This window comes from Azolla caroliniana, unplaced genomic scaffold, assembly GCF_043228905.1.
Source record: "Azolla caroliniana isolate FFs.n. ecotype wild unplaced genomic scaffold, voAzoCaro1.0.p SCAF_4, whole genome shotgun sequence".
Taxonomy (NCBI): Eukaryota; Viridiplantae; Streptophyta; class Polypodiopsida; order Salviniales; family Salviniaceae; genus Azolla; species Azolla caroliniana.
In genome coordinates this window covers 16,773,728-16,791,054 of record NW_028230439.1, presented here as the reverse complement: position 1 = coordinate 16,791,054, position 17,327 = coordinate 16,773,728, and the positions used below count along the sequence as shown (strand labels likewise).

Below are 17,327 nucleotides of genomic sequence, written 5' to 3'. Positions count from 1 at the left end.
ACTACAAAAGTGGTCCTCTCCTCTAGGGATGGTTTATATGGGAACTACAAAAGTGGTCCTCTCTCTCTCTCTCTCTCTCTCTCTCTCTCTCTCTCTGTGTATGACTGTGTGTTAGCTTTAGCTATCTAGGGTTTATGGAAACTACGAAAGTGGCCCCTCCACGAGATACCATATGTATGTATAGAGAAAATCCTCACACAGGTCGAGAGTCATTGAGACATATATATGTATGTATGTATATGAAGGGGGGAAGAGGAGGAGGAGGAGCATGGATATGGTGCTGTTCTCTGCTTCTGCTTGTAGTAGGCATGCGAAGCTGCTATTCTCTCTCAGACTCTGTTTTTGAAAGCCTCTCCCTCTCCCTCCCCCTATATTTTCCTCCATGGAATTCTTCTTACCGTGAGCCAATCGCCATCCGATTGCACTGAACAACATCACGTTCTTTCTTCTTCTGCAGATTCCCTCGTGTCTCGCTGTGATCCATCGCCATCAGATTGCACGAAACGACATTATGTTCTTCCTTCACCAGAACTCGTTTTGTCTTGTTCTTTCCTCGTCTTCTTAACTCTTTCTTCGTTCTTTCTTCTCCTGCAGAATTTGTTCGCAGAAACCATTCTTCCCGTTTTTCTTCTGCAGCAGAACTTTAACTCGTAGTAAGCAAAAAAGATCTAAATTTTGCCTGCCGAACTTGATCGTTCTCACCTGTTGTGTTAGAAACTATTCTTTGTTCTGTTCTCCAGTAAAGCTTGAGCACTTTGTAAGCTGAAGGTTGTTCTAATTTGTTTACAGAAAGTTTTTGTGAATGGGAGCGATTTTCACAGCTGTCTGTAACGTGAAATTGCAAGGTTTTCTTCTTATGAATGCTGAGTAGTTGGCACCATCATCTCGAAAGCAGCTATTTCTGGCTCTGCAATCCAGTTTCTGGAGCTTTGCAGGCGCAAATATATAATTCAATCTGTATTTTCACGCATGGACTAGAACGCTGCAAGAAGCACAAAGAAGACGAAGCGGAAAGGAGAGGGAGGAAAAAGGAAGTACGAGAAGGAAACAGAAGAAGGAATTAGAAGAAGATGAAGAGGGGAAGGGGAAGTAGAAGGAATAATAAGAATTAAGAACTCATTAGGAGAAGGGAAGGAGTACTAGGAGGAAGAGACATCATGAAAAAGAAGTAGTGTAAAAGAAGAAGAATCAAGGAGATGCAATAGAAGAATAAGAACGAAACAAATCAGTAGGACTGATAAGAATCAAGAAAAGGAAGTGATAGAGGACAGAATAAGGAAAAGAAGGAAGAAGCATAAGAAGAAGAATCAATAAAAGGAAGCAGTAGAAAGAGTATTGGGGTAAGGAAGCAGTAGGAAGGAGGGAAAGAAGATGAATAAATGAAAGGAAGCAGTAGAAGGAGAGTCAGGGAAAGGAACTAGTAGGAAGAAGAAGCAGCTAGAAAGGGAAGGATTAAAAGGAATCAAGCAAGAAACGAATGGAACTGCATATGCAAGTTGCACAAGCAGTGCAAGTTCTGAACCATGATGCACAATCATGCAACCGGGTAGCTGCCAACCAGTGGCTGGTGCAGTTTCAGCACAGTGATTCTGCGTGGGAGGCAGCCACTGCCATTCTTAACTCTGACATTCCTTATCCTCTGGAAGTCCAGCTTTTTGCTGCTCAAATCCTCAAGCGTAAGGTGAGAGTGCAATTCTTGTCTACCCCTTTACCGTTTTAATTGATGAGATCACAAACATAATGAATTTCAATCCCATTCAGTTTAGATAATGATTTCTAAATCATGCTTAAACATTCAGTTTGTTTGCTGAGCATGGCACACTTTTACGTTGGAAACTTAAATGTAGCAATTTATTGGAAACTTAAATCTAACAATTTAAATTACCACAAACGGCTACAATTAACATTCATCATCAACTTATCCAGGATTCAAGTGTAAAGTCAGAAATCTTGACCAGTGCTCTTTATTCAATGAAATGGGAAAAAATGAGCTTTAATCCTATTCCGTCCAGCAAATGGTTTCTGAATCCATATCCAAACATCTGAAATGAATATGTCTGTCGTGATCATGGTGTGCTCTTCTCTAGCACACGTGCACACCAAAAATTTCTGTTAACACATCCAGTGTGTCTACATAGATCCATGGTGTGCTCTTATCTATCACAGATGCACACTAAAAATTTCTGTCAACACATCCAGTGTGTCTACATAGCGTGGAACATGTTTATTTTGAATATTCGATGAAACAAAATGAACAGTCATTGAGCGTTAACTACAAACACTGAAATGTAAGGTCAGAATACTTAACTCCAGCAGCTCGTTTGATCAAATCACAAAGAATGCACTTTTATTTTATTCAGTTCAGAAAATGCTACCAAATCCATGGCCAGACCTAATAGCTGTCATGATCAACGTTATGCATTTTCTTTCTATCATATGTTATTGGGCATGTGTAACCAAAGATTGTTGTTGATGTTTGAAATTGATCTCTCATGACATGCTTTAATCTGGAAAACGTGAAACTAAGTAGACTAACTATGATTGGCAGCTACAATTGGTTTTCATAATAGTTCAACCTAAACCCTAAACCCTAAACCCAGCCATGTCATGGGGTTAAGTTTTAACAAGATTAATCATGATCTATGCCACATGTTCTCTACCACATGCTTATACTCCTATATTTTTGCACGATGCAGCACAATACATTTTTCTACATCATGTTGGTTCATCTAGTACGACACATTTAAAAAAAAACTGTGAAACAAATAAAACAACAACAAGAACCAAGGTTGACTTTCATAGTATTGATTCAAGATTCCAATGAAAGCAAGCTAAAACAAATTAACTTTAGTTCTATCCAGTACAGAAAATGGTTTCTGAATGAATGTCTAAACATTTGGTTTGATAAGGTCTATAATATATGACGTGTTTCTCTATTTCATGCACACACCACAATCTTTTAGTTAATGTGTCACTTTGGAAGTTCCATTTTACAGTCCACTTGTTTATCTATGATGACCATAGCCAATAATGCTGACAGTTGCCAATAATGCACACATAGCATGTGTACTCATGCTTGTACAATGAGGATTATGAGATAAGGGACAAAGTAAGGTCCAACTATGGTAACATCCTTACATGAAGGAAATTGTGCTATGGATTAACTCTCTGAACACACAAAAACTGAACTTGCTATATTATGAATCTCTGGATAAATATGTATCATCTAGCGTCAGAGTCTGATCAGTTTTCAATCCATGTACAGATTCAAGCTGAAGGAGTGACTCTCCAAGCTGACTATAGGGGTGCTTTGCAGGCAGCTCTGATCGCTTCAGCAAAGAGGTTCAGTAGTGGTCCTCCTCAGGTCAGTAATATATATCTATAATATTACTCAATAACCACTAAGAGTTTCATGATAGTAGAAATACTGTCAAATTGGAGGCCTTCGATACATAATGAGTTATACGTGCCCTTTGTATCAGCTTTTGACGCAGATATGTCTTGCCTTATCAGCATTGGTTTTGCGAGCAGTGGAGTTGAAAAAACCAGTTGAACAGTTGTTTGCAAGTTTATATGAATTTCAAGGGCAGGGAGTGGGTAGCAATGCCATATTGGAGCTGCTGACAGTTTTACCGGAAGAAGTTATTGAGGACAACACTGTAAATGTAACAGTTGATGCAGTCCGGAGATGGAACTTCACTCAAGAGGTGATTAATTGTCTCAATGTTTTTCCACATATTTTGGGTGATTTTGCCTCAACTGGAATGGAAGTCCAAGTTTGCTCATGTGCATTTAGTGTATGTCATTTTTGTTTACATCACTCAAAGATTTGATGATTGCATTTAGAAAAATTATTGCATGATCTTGTATACTACAGTGGCTTTATTGTTTGGCATCGTGCTTCTGTATTTCACTTGATAATTTTCTGTAAAGGAAAATATGTTTTCCCTTGATTCAAAATATTACGGTTCCCCAAAAATACTCTTGGGAAGAATGTTTGTAAATTTTTGCTACTCTTAGAGTCACGATAACAATAATACTAAAAAAATGGTAAAAAGGGATGTTCACAAAAAGAGTTACATATCCATCACACACCAGTTTAGTGTCTTTATTGCTTGAGGCATCTAAATATTGGTTTCCAAGGAATACTAAACAATAAGTGTTTTCAATAACAGCTACATGTGCTTGAAAATACCTGCACTTGTGACATGTTTCATGTCACATAGTTTAGTTCTGTGGTTGCTTGAAGCAACATATAAGATTAAACTCTTCTGTTTGCTATTTTGTATAAGGGCACTTGGATTGATGTTTTCTGCATCAATAAAGATAGCTGTTAACCTACATAGGAACTTTAGTGTTCGCCTCATAGTGTAACCTCTATTGTTTCGGAATGATTATCTAATTGAGGCATTTCTTACTGAGTTCTTGGAGCAGATCTTGTCACATACTGGGTCTGTTTTAGAATTCTTACTGCAGCAGACTAAAGAAGCATCAATGATCTCAGAATCACATGACAGACATAAGAAGGTTTTACGAAGCATGCTGAGTTGGGTATGCTATACACTTATTATGTAGTTGACCTCTTATTCCAAACGAGTATTGCTGACTATTGCATTCTGTGCTTCAAAGGTTCGGGTTGGCTGTTTTTTGGAGATTCCGCAAGGAAGTATAGCATCACATCCTCTTCTATGCTTTTTATATGACTCATTACAGGTGCACATTTGAGAATTTTAAAATGTTAAAACAAACAGTGCTGGGAGGTGTACATATTGTGACTGGTATACTGGTTCAGGTACCAACGTTGTTTGATCTAACTATTGAGGTCCTTGTGGAACTTGTAATTCGTCATGAGGTATTAAAAACTTACTTTTGTTTAAATTGTTATAGTGATGCTTGTGAACTCCACATGTGGTATATATTTTCATCTTGCAATGTTAATTGCTTCCATGAAGGATTGGCCATTAATGAATGTTCTCAGGGTGGTCTCAACCCTCACATTGTAAGCATTGCAACGTGATCTTCTGATTTGGTCCGAAAGGAAGGTCATGATGACTTATGAGCAAGTATGCCTCAGAGGTGGTGAGTAGGCGGGTTAGGCGGGTTGAAATGTGCTAACAGATGTAGATAATAGAATATAATGTATCTTTATCATCCATGAGGAGGCTAATTTGACCTATAGAACCAAATCAACATATCATCTTGCATGTGACACCTTCCTAAGGAGGGTTACTACTCTGCAGTAAAAACTTTCTATGTGGAAATCATACATGCACATATGTACTCACCCTCCTTGGTGGACAATTGAGTATGGCATGTAAATTATCATGCCCATCTTGCAAGTCATCATACTTCATGCGCATTACCTTATATGATGAACATAAAAGAATGTAGTTATATTCATCCTCTACTAGGTTGTCATTGCATACCTGCACATCTTCATACTTGGGTGATGCTACCTCAACACCTAATTGTGTAAGCAAGTTCGAAGGAGTGTTAAGGCTCTTCAAGTACCCCAAGGCTCCACATTACTACTTGGGGTAGTAATATGTGGTGGATTAGTTTTGGCATTACCTTGCATTGAGCCCAACATTCAGGGTCAAAATTTGCAATGTAATACTCCAAATTTGACATTTTAGTGTAGTGCCACTTCATTCTTAGTGCCTCTAGTAATCTATACTTGATGGTCGCATACTTCATAGCATCACTAGAGAACTCTAATGGCTTTGTTACTTTCCGTATTTTAAACTGCTCCATTAAGTCATGCATTGAGCTAGATGTGAGGATTTTGCTCTTATTAGTTTTTTTTACCTTGCATCCAATATTCCAGGCTTATTTTCGCAATCTATGATCAACATATTCCTGACTTTTATGATATACATTTATACTCTTTGCATGGCTAACACCTTGATGGGCCTAGCAGAATATCATAAGCATATAGTAATATTTGTCTGGCTATACCTACGAAGCATGATCCTGAAACCTCTAAATCTCTCTACATAATGCGATACCTCATTTGTATAAAGACCTAATAGAGAAAGAAAGATATATTAATGTTTTTTAAGAGGCCAACATGGCCACTAAGACCAAACAAGAGATTACATCATAAGTTTTGTCCTATCTTTGAGAACAACAAATCAAAATAAGTAAAAAAAAAAAGTCAATAAGATGAAAAAGAGACCAAAGAATCTTGTTTTCGGTACATGTTAGATTCTCAAGTCAGATATATTATAATTTTTGTCTTCGAAAGGTCTGTAGCATTGGTCAATCTAGAATGGAGAGGTCTTTGAAGCAAGGGAAGGGCTTGCGATGGAGGAATATAATGGCTTTTATTTGTCGATGACAATGGTGGTGAGATCGTGGTCCCCATATCCCAGGCTTCTCCGCCGGCATCTAGATGGAGCCGGGGCCTATGTGCACGGCAAATTGCTATTGCTTGATCTGTTGTAACCTTTTTATCGTGTCTTGGTTGGGAGCCCATTTGTGTATAAGACCTACGAGTGAAATAAAAAAAGATATATTAATGTCTTTTAAGAGGCCAAAATGGCCTAAAATACCAAACATCTTAAGTGTTGCCTCGTCTTTGAGAACAAGAAACCAATTTTGCCAAGGAAAAAGGTACAAGATAAGAATCTTTTTATTGGTCCATTGAAGATTTTCAAGTTAGATAGATTTTGATTTTTGTCTTTGAAAGGTCTCTAGCATAGATCAATCCATAATGGAGAGGTCTCTGAAACAAGGAAGCACTTGTGATGGCGGCAAATAATGGCATCTATGTAGAGATTGAAGAAGAAAGAAAGAAAGAAAGAAAGAAAGATATATTAATGTCTTTTAAGAGGCCAAAATGGCCTATAAGACCAAACAAGAGATTACATTTTAAGATGTCTTTGTAGTCCCTCTGGAGAGTCAGGAATCAACATATAGTAATATTTGTATAGCTATACTTGCCATGTAATGTGATACCTCATTTATAAAGAGATTGAAGAGAGTGAGTGATAGTGGGCATCCTTGCTTCACCCCGATTGTGCTAGCCACCACTTCTGAAGAGAGAAAGAAAGAAAGAAATATTAACCTCTTTTAAGAGGCCAAAATGGCCTATAAAACCAAACAAGAGATTACATCTTAAGTGTTGTCTCGTCTTTGAGAACAAATCAAAATAAAATAAATATGACACAGTAAATATAAAAGTAATAAGATGAAAAGGAATGAAACTAGGGAATCTGGTTTTTGGCACATGTGAGATTCTCAAGTTAGATATATTGTAGCTTTTGTCTTCGAAAGATCTCTAGCATAGGTCGATGCAGAATGGAAATGTCTCCGAAGCGAGGGAAGCACCTACGATGGCGGGAGATAATGGCTTTTATCTGTCGATGGAAAGGGTGTTGAGGTCGTGGTCCATGGGGCCGGGGCCTACGTGCACGACAAATTGCTATTAACGTCTTTTAAGAGGCTAAAATGGCCTATAAGACCAAACAAGAGATTACATCTTAGGTGTTGTCTCGTCTTTGAGAACAACAAATCAAAATAAAATAAATATCACTAAGTAAATATAAATAAGATAAAAGGAGACTAAAGAATCTGGTTTTTCGGCGGTGAAGTATTTGAACCCACTGAACATACCCCCCAACCATCCTCTGTCCAGCTTAATTCACGTTGTGAGTCATGGGGGTCTTCTCCATCTGTCGAGAAGATCTAGAAGCCCACGACTCAAGGGGCCTTCTCTACCCGTCGAGAAAGGCCCTCACCTCAATCCGTCAAGGTGGCGAGTTGTGGTTCTGATCACGGAACACCTCAACACATCGGATGTGTTACATGTGGGGCCGGGGCCTACGTGCATGACAAATTACTATTGCCTTATCTATTGTAACCCCTTTGTTATGTCTTGGTCAAGAGCCCATTTGTATCCCTTGGTTGACTTGTAGCATTAATAGGATTGATGGGGCTAGAGATAGATAGATTCTATTATTGTCTTTGGAGGTCAAATATGACATATGAGGCAAAAAATATTATGTTTCACTTAATACATGTGAAAGTGAGTAGTAACTCTTGATGTTCGAGAGAGAGATAGATTATATTATCGTCTTCAAAGGTCAAATATGACTAATAAGACAAAAAATATTACATTTCACGTGATATGTGTGGAAGTGAGTAGCGACTCTTGATGTTCAAGAACTTTACTAATGAATGTTGCAATCAAGAGTGCACATTGCGGTTGTGAGAGAAATTCGTGCAAGGATTGGGCTTGGTCGAAGATGTGTGGAAAGCATGGTCGAATATGATCAAAGGCAAAGCATTGTATCAAAGTGTGACACTCAGACTCTCGAACATGTTTAGGGCAAAGTGTGCATAGTCGACCACTATCATCACTTGTGTATGGTGTCCCCGTTTTGCGAAGAATATGGTTCTATTGTTAGGTGCAACATGTGTAGTATAATGTGTGAAGCGTGAGTCTCCACATTTTTCCCATGTCATGATACACTGGCGTTGCAAAAGGCCTCATTTACAGAGGAATCTAGTGATGCATCATGAAACAAATGTGTTGCATCCCCTCTACCAAACCACCTTTTCATATCTTGCGTCCAATTGGAACACAAAATTTTGCTTTAACGCATCTTTTGGATCTTTTTGCATGCTTCCCATGCAATTCTAAGACGTCGATATGAGGGACTTTTTTGAACCTTAAGCACGTATTCATCAACCCTTTCCATGGCCATAATCTCAATGGAAAGTGATCCCGTCTCAAGGAGGAGGAGAATGTATGATGTTTATTTCTTAACTTGTAGAAACTTTGTAAGAATATGTTTTTGGACATTTTCAAACTCTTTCCAAGTAGATTTAGGGATGCCACCACCCTATACTTCCACCCCATAGAGAACCACCAGTGTCTCCAAACTGTCGAAAAGGTATTTCTTGAGGACCCAACTCTTAATATCTCCATGATTCCACGTGTTCTCAAATGCATAATATGCTCACTTTCTTGCCTCTAAGCGGTGTGTAGCACATTCATTCCATCTATGATTTGAAGGAACTTCATGGCCAAGATGTTCGAAACTTTTCACACATTTAAGTGGCTTGTTATTATACACAATGTAGGGCTTATCTTTTTTTTGGCTCTTCACAAGCATAATCTTTGTTTTAAAGCTATTGACACTTAATTTAGTATGCATGCAAATTTTTTCCAATGCCTTCACAAGCTTTTGCGCATCACCTAAAGTATTTGCAAAAAGCACTACATCATCTGCATGTAGCAAAAGTATAATGACAACATTCCCAATTGCAACTTCTTCAACACCTTCTTCCTTTACAAACTTGGCAACCATTTCTTCCAATTTATCAATGCATAAATCAAATAGAGTTGGTGAGAGTGGGCATCCTTGCTTAACACCAATAGTGCTATTGAAAAAAATCTGAAAGTTTATTGCGCATATATTCGGGAGATTGCAAGCATATATTCACTTGGCACCTTGAGTTCTTCCATTCGCCACCAAAGATGCTCACGAGGTACCATATCAAAAGCTTTCTTAAAGTCTACGAAGCAACAATATAAACCTTTACCACCAAGGTGACTTTCCTCCATTAATACTCATAGGGTGACAAGAGAGAGAAGAAGAAGAAGAAGAAGAAGAAGAAGAAAGATATTAACGTCTTTTAAGAGGCCCAAATGGCCTATAAGACCGAATAAGAGATTACATCTTAAATGTTTTCTCGTCTTTGAGAACAAATCAAAATAAAGTAAATATTACACAGTAAATATAAAAGTAAATAAGATGAAAAGAAAAGAGATGAGAGAATCTGGTTTTTGGCACATGCGAGATTCTCAAGTTAGGTATATTGTAGCTTTTGTCTCCGAAAGATCTCTATCATAGGTCGATCCAGAATGGAAATGTCTCCGAAGCGAGGGAAGCACCTACGATGGCGGGAGATAATGGTTTTTATTTGTCGATGACAAGGGTGTCGAGGTTGTGGTCCATGGGGCCGGGGCCTACGTGCACGGCAAATTGCCATTGCCCGATCAATCGTAACCCGTTTGTTATATCCTGGTTTGGATCCCATTTCTGTATCCTGGGGTTGACTTCTAGCATTAGGAGTGATGGAGCTAAAGAAAGTTGTGATTGTTCTTTGTGGATGAGCTTGTGTGGCTGTATTCTTCAACAACTTTTCCCGATGTCTCTTGAGCTCGAGCAAGAAAAGTCCTAGGCATCTTTGGTCCTCATATTCCATTACCTTGTGTAGTGGGCCAAAGCCTTGTTTAAAGAGGCAATGGTATCTCCCTCTGATTTCATAAAAGACACTACAATGACAAACATAGTGTTCTTCAGATTCCACTCCTTGATGACACAATTGGCAAATTCTCTCTTCTAGAGGTAGTCGTGTATATCTGCCCACCTCAATCTGTAGCTGATGTGATGAGGTTCGCAGCTGCCCTATCACACTACACAGCGCATAGGATAGATGTATGTCCATATAAGGTGGCCTTATGACAAATCCATCCTCCGATGTATGTAAGAAGTGTGTCTTATAGTGGGCCATCTTTGTACCAAGTGCTATTTTGGGGCTGATCCATGTTATCTTGTTTTCTAAGTTAATAATATCAGTTCGGATCACTCTATTCTTTTCCACTTTGGTCATATTGAGATGGGGACAGTCCAAGCTATATTGGAACGGGGGTAGTGCATTTATACTCATGCCATGTGACTCGAACCATTGTTGCATTTTAACATACCAACAATGAGTGTCTCCATTTTCAGCCAATTGTCTTGATGACATAAGTGCCAACCTTGGGTACCTTCGTTTAGGGAGCTCCCAAAGATGTTGGATAAATGTCACTGATCGGAACAATGCCTTGGTTATTATAGGTTCTGCTCCCCATCTCTGCCCGGATTATATCGTGGGGCACTGATGCTTTGCTCCTTATCATGCGAGCAATCATTGACACTAGAGAGAGAGAGAGAGAGAGAGAGAGAGAGATTAACGTCTTTTAAGAGGCCAAAATGGCCTATAAGACCAAACAGGAGATTACATCTTAAGTGTTGTCTCGTCTTTGAGAACAAATCAAAATAAAATAAATACTACACAGTAAATATAAAAGTAAATAATTTAAAAAGAGACGAGGGAAACTTGTCTTCATCACATGTGAGATTCTCAAGTGAGAGATTGTGAGAGATTGTGAGAGATCTTGAATTTTTGATTGTCTTTCAGGCTTTGCCTCTTGTTCTGATCTCAAAAATTGAGTTTTTCAAGGAAGCTTTATTACGTCCTGCAATATCTAGCAAAGATGAACGTGTGATTAGCGGATTGACATATCTATTGTCAGAAATTGGTCAAGTGGTATGAATTATGATAGTGTACTGTGAATACATTTTATAATGAAGAGATGCAGATAATGAAGTTTCTATGGCAGTTTTGAAGGGTATAAAATAGAGCCTACATGTCTGCTTGGTTTTTTCTGTGTATGTTTATCAATAATATTTATGGGTTTGTGATATACATGTAATATCTTAGTAGGGGTTATAGGAACTCCTAACAGCTGGATTTCAGTATCAAAGTTTGTGGATTTTTTTGAAAGATAGTGATTTGATCAATATTTCAGATGGAAATATGATCTTCATTGTGTGAAGTATATCATTTTGCATAGTGCATGGTCAATAAGACAATCTCAAATCTGATTTGTCAAAAAGGAAACAAAAGATGCACATTGTCCATTGTGCCAACTTAGTAGATGGTACAACCTAGAGAGATACTATGACGTTTCATTGATCATTGCTTGCAATATAAAGCAACATAGAAGGATGCAAAAGCTCTTATTTCAAGTTAGTTTCTGAACACACGTTGTTATTGAAGATAGAATACTCATGACCAATACTTTCGTGGTTTTACTTGAATTTCTGTGTTTTATAAATGCGATTCTTGTTCAACCTTGTTTTCTGGTAAAAGCTACTGAGTTTCATAGTGGAGTCTTTTCTTGGTCTGAACAAACAGGCACCAACGCTGATTGTTGAAGGTAGTCAGGAAGCGTTTATACTTACAGACGCTCTTTTAAGGTCATATGGCATGAATATATTTTTGTATGAATTCTACTTTAATGTTAAAGACATGTAGGTAAAGCGTTGTAATTGAAATTCATCTTTTTTGTGGTCTATTTTTATCACACAGTTGTTTAGCTTATCCAGATCAAGATTGGGAGATTGCAGATTCAACATTAAATTTTTGGTATGCCATCTCTACTTTTTGTTGAATCAAGAAGCTATGATTATTTAATCAAATATATAAACGGAAATAGAAGTTACTAAAAATTATAAGAAAAAGTAGTGGTTGATAATTCGATTAATTTCTTTGTTTAAGTCTTAAAATTGAAAGTATGATTGAATATAGAAACCCCCACACAGTAATGCTGTTTGATCCATATTACTACACATTTCTACTACTGTATGTGACAAAACTGAACACAATTACTATATGGCATATTTCAAATTCTCTTGAAGTGGATGAAGTTCCTATCACAAAGATTGTCAGTGCAAGAACTATTCTGCAAGCAAGCGTTTTGTAAACATAAGGGTTCTAGATAATCTGATATTTCTCTGATAAGTCCTAAAACTGAGAATACAATTACATATAGAAACTCTCTCATTGTATTCATTATTGATCCATGTTATTGCTAGTTTCTACTTCATTATTTCACAAAGTTGGAGACAATTTGCATGTGGGAACTTTCAATTTTGATTGAGTAGATGAAGTTACTATTAAACAGATTATAGTTGTGCAGAATACTTTCCTGCAAACAATTGCTTTGTAGACATAACAGAGAAACACTCATGTGATGTTATCTAACGGTTGAATGTAAAGCAGTAACACTAATGACCACGAAGCCTAAAGTTTTTTTGACAAAAGACACTAATTTAAGGATCACAAACAGCAATGTGCAAATGAAATTCTATTTACTGTAAAGGTATGGGCAAAATTTCTCTGCAGCATACCACTATAATCATCTCAATGGTCTCTCAACATCCCTAGGATTATGCTTTTCTTGTTTCATACATATAGGAATATGTAAATAAAATAATGTTTCCAATGAAAGTATTGAGCTTAATTTCTTGAATATGAGCTAAAAATCCAAACAATGTAGAATTGGGATATTTTGACATCTCACAATGCCCAAAACTAGTAATCATGTGAATATATTAACATCCAAAGAGAGCCACCATGAGCCTTTGGATCAACAATCCATACAAATCACTCTCCCCAGCCATGTGGGTGGGAAATTTCAAAATGATAAAATAGAAAGGAAAAGTAAATGCTGAAACGGAAAAATTAATATTTTTGTCGAATTTCATTGTGAATATTATGGAGTATGGGACCATGCTTAAACTCCTAAATGATCATATGAAAACCTATTTTGTATTTTCTCTTTCTCATTCCATAATCTTGATGAAATTCTGCCTCTCTGAACTGCAATTGCATATATCATATTTTTGCTGACTCCTCTTCACAGTACAGAACTGGCCATTGACTTTCAGATTTAACTGAGTTCTCAACCATCTTGACCACGGGGCCCACGATATTCACAGAAAGTATATTACCATATCTAAATGCTTTTGCCGCCTTAGCTTACAATGCCAAACTCACAATATTATTTACATAAATCAGAAGCAATACTTCGAAATGCCCAATGGTTGGTGTTTTCTTATGTTCTCCAAGGGTTTCTTGGATGAACTCTGGTAGTTGGTTAATGCGTAAACCAAATAGAGTAGGCGATCTAGGGCATCCTTGTTGCATTCCTATGGTGCTCATGAACTCTCTAGAAAAGTCTTCCTTTTTCAGCTATATGCAACGTACTTGCTGTTATAACTAAACCAAGTACTTCCATTCTCCCATAACTGTGCCCTTGAAATGTGAGAGCCTTTTTGAAATTTACAAATCAATAGTGTAAGATTCTCAAGTCAGGTATATTGTACTTTCTGCCTCCAGTGAGGGAAGCACCTGAGATTGTGGCAGTAACTTTACTTGTTGATGACGAGAGTGGTGAGATCATGGTCCACGAGGCCAGGGCCTACGTGCACAACAAATTGATCTGAAGAGTTGGAGATTAGCACAATATCGTCAGCATATAGGAATATTTGGATGGCGATACTCTCTAGGCATGCTCTTGCACCCCCAATCTCTCTATGCAATGTGATACCTCGTCTATATAGAGATCGACAAATCATTGAGAAACCTCACTTTTCCTGACAAGGATTCATACAACGTGTAGATTCCATGGCAATATCGAAGGAAATACACAAAACAGCAATTAATGCTCTTATTATGGGATCTGCCCTCCTTGATAAGGGCTCGGTGGGTCAATATGTGATCCAAAGTTGTGAAGCCCTTCTGGAAGCCTGCCTGTCCGGCTTAACAGCAACCATTTCGCTTTGCCTGACTCTAGGATCGAGCCATATAGTTTAGCAAAGTAATGGCCAATCATGATTGTCCTATAGTTGCCCGGCATCATGGGGTCTTCTCTCTTGAGGATTGGCACAATGATATGTTCTGTCCATCATATAGGGAAACCTTCACACAGCTATAATAAAGATGTGTGGTAGCAATAGGAGCAAGATGGCACGGGCATAAATAAATTGGTGACCTACCAATCCATCATGGTCCTGAGCCTTTTCAAATTTTAATTAATGGCATTTCTTACACTTTGTGGAGTAAAAACGGTGGATTCATGCGGGTGTGAGCCATGTGGATGAGGGCTGCCCAAGGATATCATATAATACCTTTGCATATTCATACCACACCTGAGGTGAGGTCAGTTGTGTGGTATGTTGCCTCACTAAATATTTTCCATGCACTAAATACCCCGAGTTACTTTGTGACGCATCTCCTCATGTCACGATGCTGAAATGTAGTGGCAGGTTCAGAAGTCAAATAAAAAAGTGTTGGAATAAGTAAATCTAGAAAGTGAAAAATGGGTAGAAAGAAAGAAAGAAAGAAAGAAAGAAAGAAAGAAAGAAAGATAGATATGTTAACGTCTTTTAAGAGGCCAAAATGGCCTATAAGACCAAATAAGAGATTACATCTTGAGTGTTGTCTCGTCTTTGAGAACAAATCAAAATAAAATAAATATTACACAATAAATATAAAAGTAAATAAAATGAAAAGACAAGAAACAAGGGAATCTGGTTTTTGGCACATGTGAGATTCTCAAGTTAGGTATATTGTAGCTTTTTTCTTCGAAAGATCTCTAGCATAGGTCGATCCAAAATGGAAATGTCTTCAAGGCGATGGAAGCACCTACGATGGCGGGAGATAATGGCTTTTATCTGTCGATGACAAGGGTGTCAAGATCATGGTCCATGGGGTCGGGGCCTACTTGCACGGCAAATTGCTATTGCTCGATCAATTGTAACCCCTTTGTTATGTATTGGTTTGGAGCCCATTTTGTGTATCCCATGATGGACTTGTAGCATTAGTAGGAGTGATGGGGCTAAAGAAAGTTGTGATTGTTCTTTGTGGGTGAGCTTGTGTGGCTGTATTCTTCAACAACTTTTCCCGATGTCTCATGAGCTCAAACAAGAAAAGTCCTAGGCACCGTTGGTCCTCATATTCTATTACCTTGCGTAGCGGGCCCAAGCCTTGTGTGGCTGTATTCTTCAACAACTTTTCTCGATGTCTCTTCAGCTCTAGCAAGAAAAGTCCTAGGCACCGTTGGTCCTCATATTCTATTACCTTGCGTAGGGGGCCAAAGCCTTGTTTAAAGAGGCAATGGTATCCCCCTCACATCTCATAAAAGACACTACAATGACAAACATAATGTTCTTCGGATTCCACTCCTTGATGACACAATTGGCAAATTCTTTCTTCTAGAGGTATTCGTGTATATCTGCCTACCTCGATCTGTAACTGATGTGATGAAGTTCACAGCTGCCCTATCACACTACGCAACGCATAAGATAGATGTATATCCATATAAGGTGGCCTGATGATGAATCCATCCTCCAATGTGTGTAAGAAGTGTATCTTATAGTGGGCCATCTTCGTACCAAGTGATATTTTGGAGCTGATCCATGTTATCTTGCTTTCCAAGTTAATAATATGAGTTCAGATCACTCTATTCTTTTCCACTTTGGTCATATTTAGATGGGGACAGTCCAAGCTATATTGGAACGGGGGTAGTGCATCTATGCTCATGCCATGTGACTTGAACCATTGTTGCATTTTAACATACCAACAATGAATGTCTCCATTTTTAGCCAGTTGTCTTGATGACATAAGTGCCAACCTTGGGTACCTTCGTTTAGGGAGCTCTCAAAGACGTTGGATAAATGTCACTGATCGGAACAATGCCTTGGTGATTATAGGTGTTGCTCCCATCTTTGCCTGGATTATATCGTGGGGCACCGATGCTTTGCTTCTTATCATGCGGGCAATCATTGACACTTAAAGTTTCTCTAAATCTTTCCAATGATTTTCCTTGTTAATACTTGGTCCCCATGTTTCTACTCCATAGAGAAGAGTTGGTGTGACAAGTGTATCAAATAACCAGAGCTTAGTCCGTGGCTCTTGGAACTGCAAATGTGCACATTGTCTCTTGAGAGCACCAAGGGCTGCATATCCACGAGAAAGTTGGGCAAAAGCAGCCTCCTGTAAGGAGAACCTAGGCCTTGTAAATGTTACTCCTTGGTATGTGTAGGAGCGTGTGTATTCCACCTTTTCCTCTCCCATGAAGAATTCCGGTTCTGATCTTTTACAAGAAAGAAAGAAAGATATATTAACATCTTTTACAAGGGCAGAATGACCTATAAGACCAAACAAGAGATTGCATCTTGAAATGTTGTCCCATCTTTGAGAACATCAAACCAAACTAAACATAACTAAGTAATAAGTAAATAGAAATAGAATTAAGGCGTGATTAAAGAATCTCATCATCTACACATGTAAGATTCTCAAGCCTCATACATTGTACTCTTTGCCTTTGAAAGATCTCTAGCATAGGCCGATTTGGAACAAAGAGGTCTCCAGAGAGGAAGCACCAGAGATGGTGGAAGATAATGGCCTTTATCTGTTCACGACAAAGGTGGTGGGATCGTGGTCCACGAGGCCAGGGCCTACGTGAATGACCAATTGCTATTGCCCAATCTATTGTAGCCTCTTTGCGAAGTCCTAGTTGGGAGCCCATTCATTTAGAGTTTCATTTTTTTTGCAATATTTAGCTTCAATTTTTGGCATGCAATAATTGTTTTTACACACCCTGGTGTGTCTTCTCAAATTCATTTAGAATTTTTATATGCTTTCTACATTCTGAAAATATTTATACATTATTTCAATCCATCTGGACATTTGAATATTCA

General features: G+C 38.2%; 1 protein-coding gene across 2 annotated transcripts in view; it reads left to right on the top strand.

The window, feature by feature from the left end:
* Positions 1 to 842: 842 nt before the first annotated feature.
* LOC147865155 (ARM repeat superfamily protein) overlaps positions 843 to 17,327 on the top strand; it is a 28,144-nt gene continuing 11,659 nt past the window's right edge. The window contains exons 1-9 of one of the 2 annotated variants that reach the window (XM_087317904.1): positions 843 to 1,681; positions 3,266 to 3,364; positions 3,483 to 3,707; positions 4,435 to 4,551; positions 4,630 to 4,713; positions 4,793 to 4,852; positions 11,197 to 11,325; positions 11,977 to 12,038; positions 12,151 to 12,207. In XM_087317904.1, coding sequence (XP_087174030.1) covers positions 1,478 to 1,681; positions 3,266 to 3,364; positions 3,483 to 3,707; positions 4,435 to 4,551; positions 4,630 to 4,713; positions 4,793 to 4,852; positions 11,197 to 11,325; positions 11,977 to 12,038; positions 12,151 to 12,207 — 1,037 coding nt within the window. In that variant the 5' untranslated portion in view covers positions 843 to 1,477. The remainder of the gene's footprint in view (positions 1,682 to 3,265; positions 3,365 to 3,482; positions 3,708 to 4,434; positions 4,552 to 4,629; positions 4,714 to 4,792; positions 4,853 to 11,196; positions 11,326 to 11,976; positions 12,039 to 12,150; positions 12,208 to 17,327) is intronic. The other variant, XM_087317905.1, reaches the window with a different exon arrangement.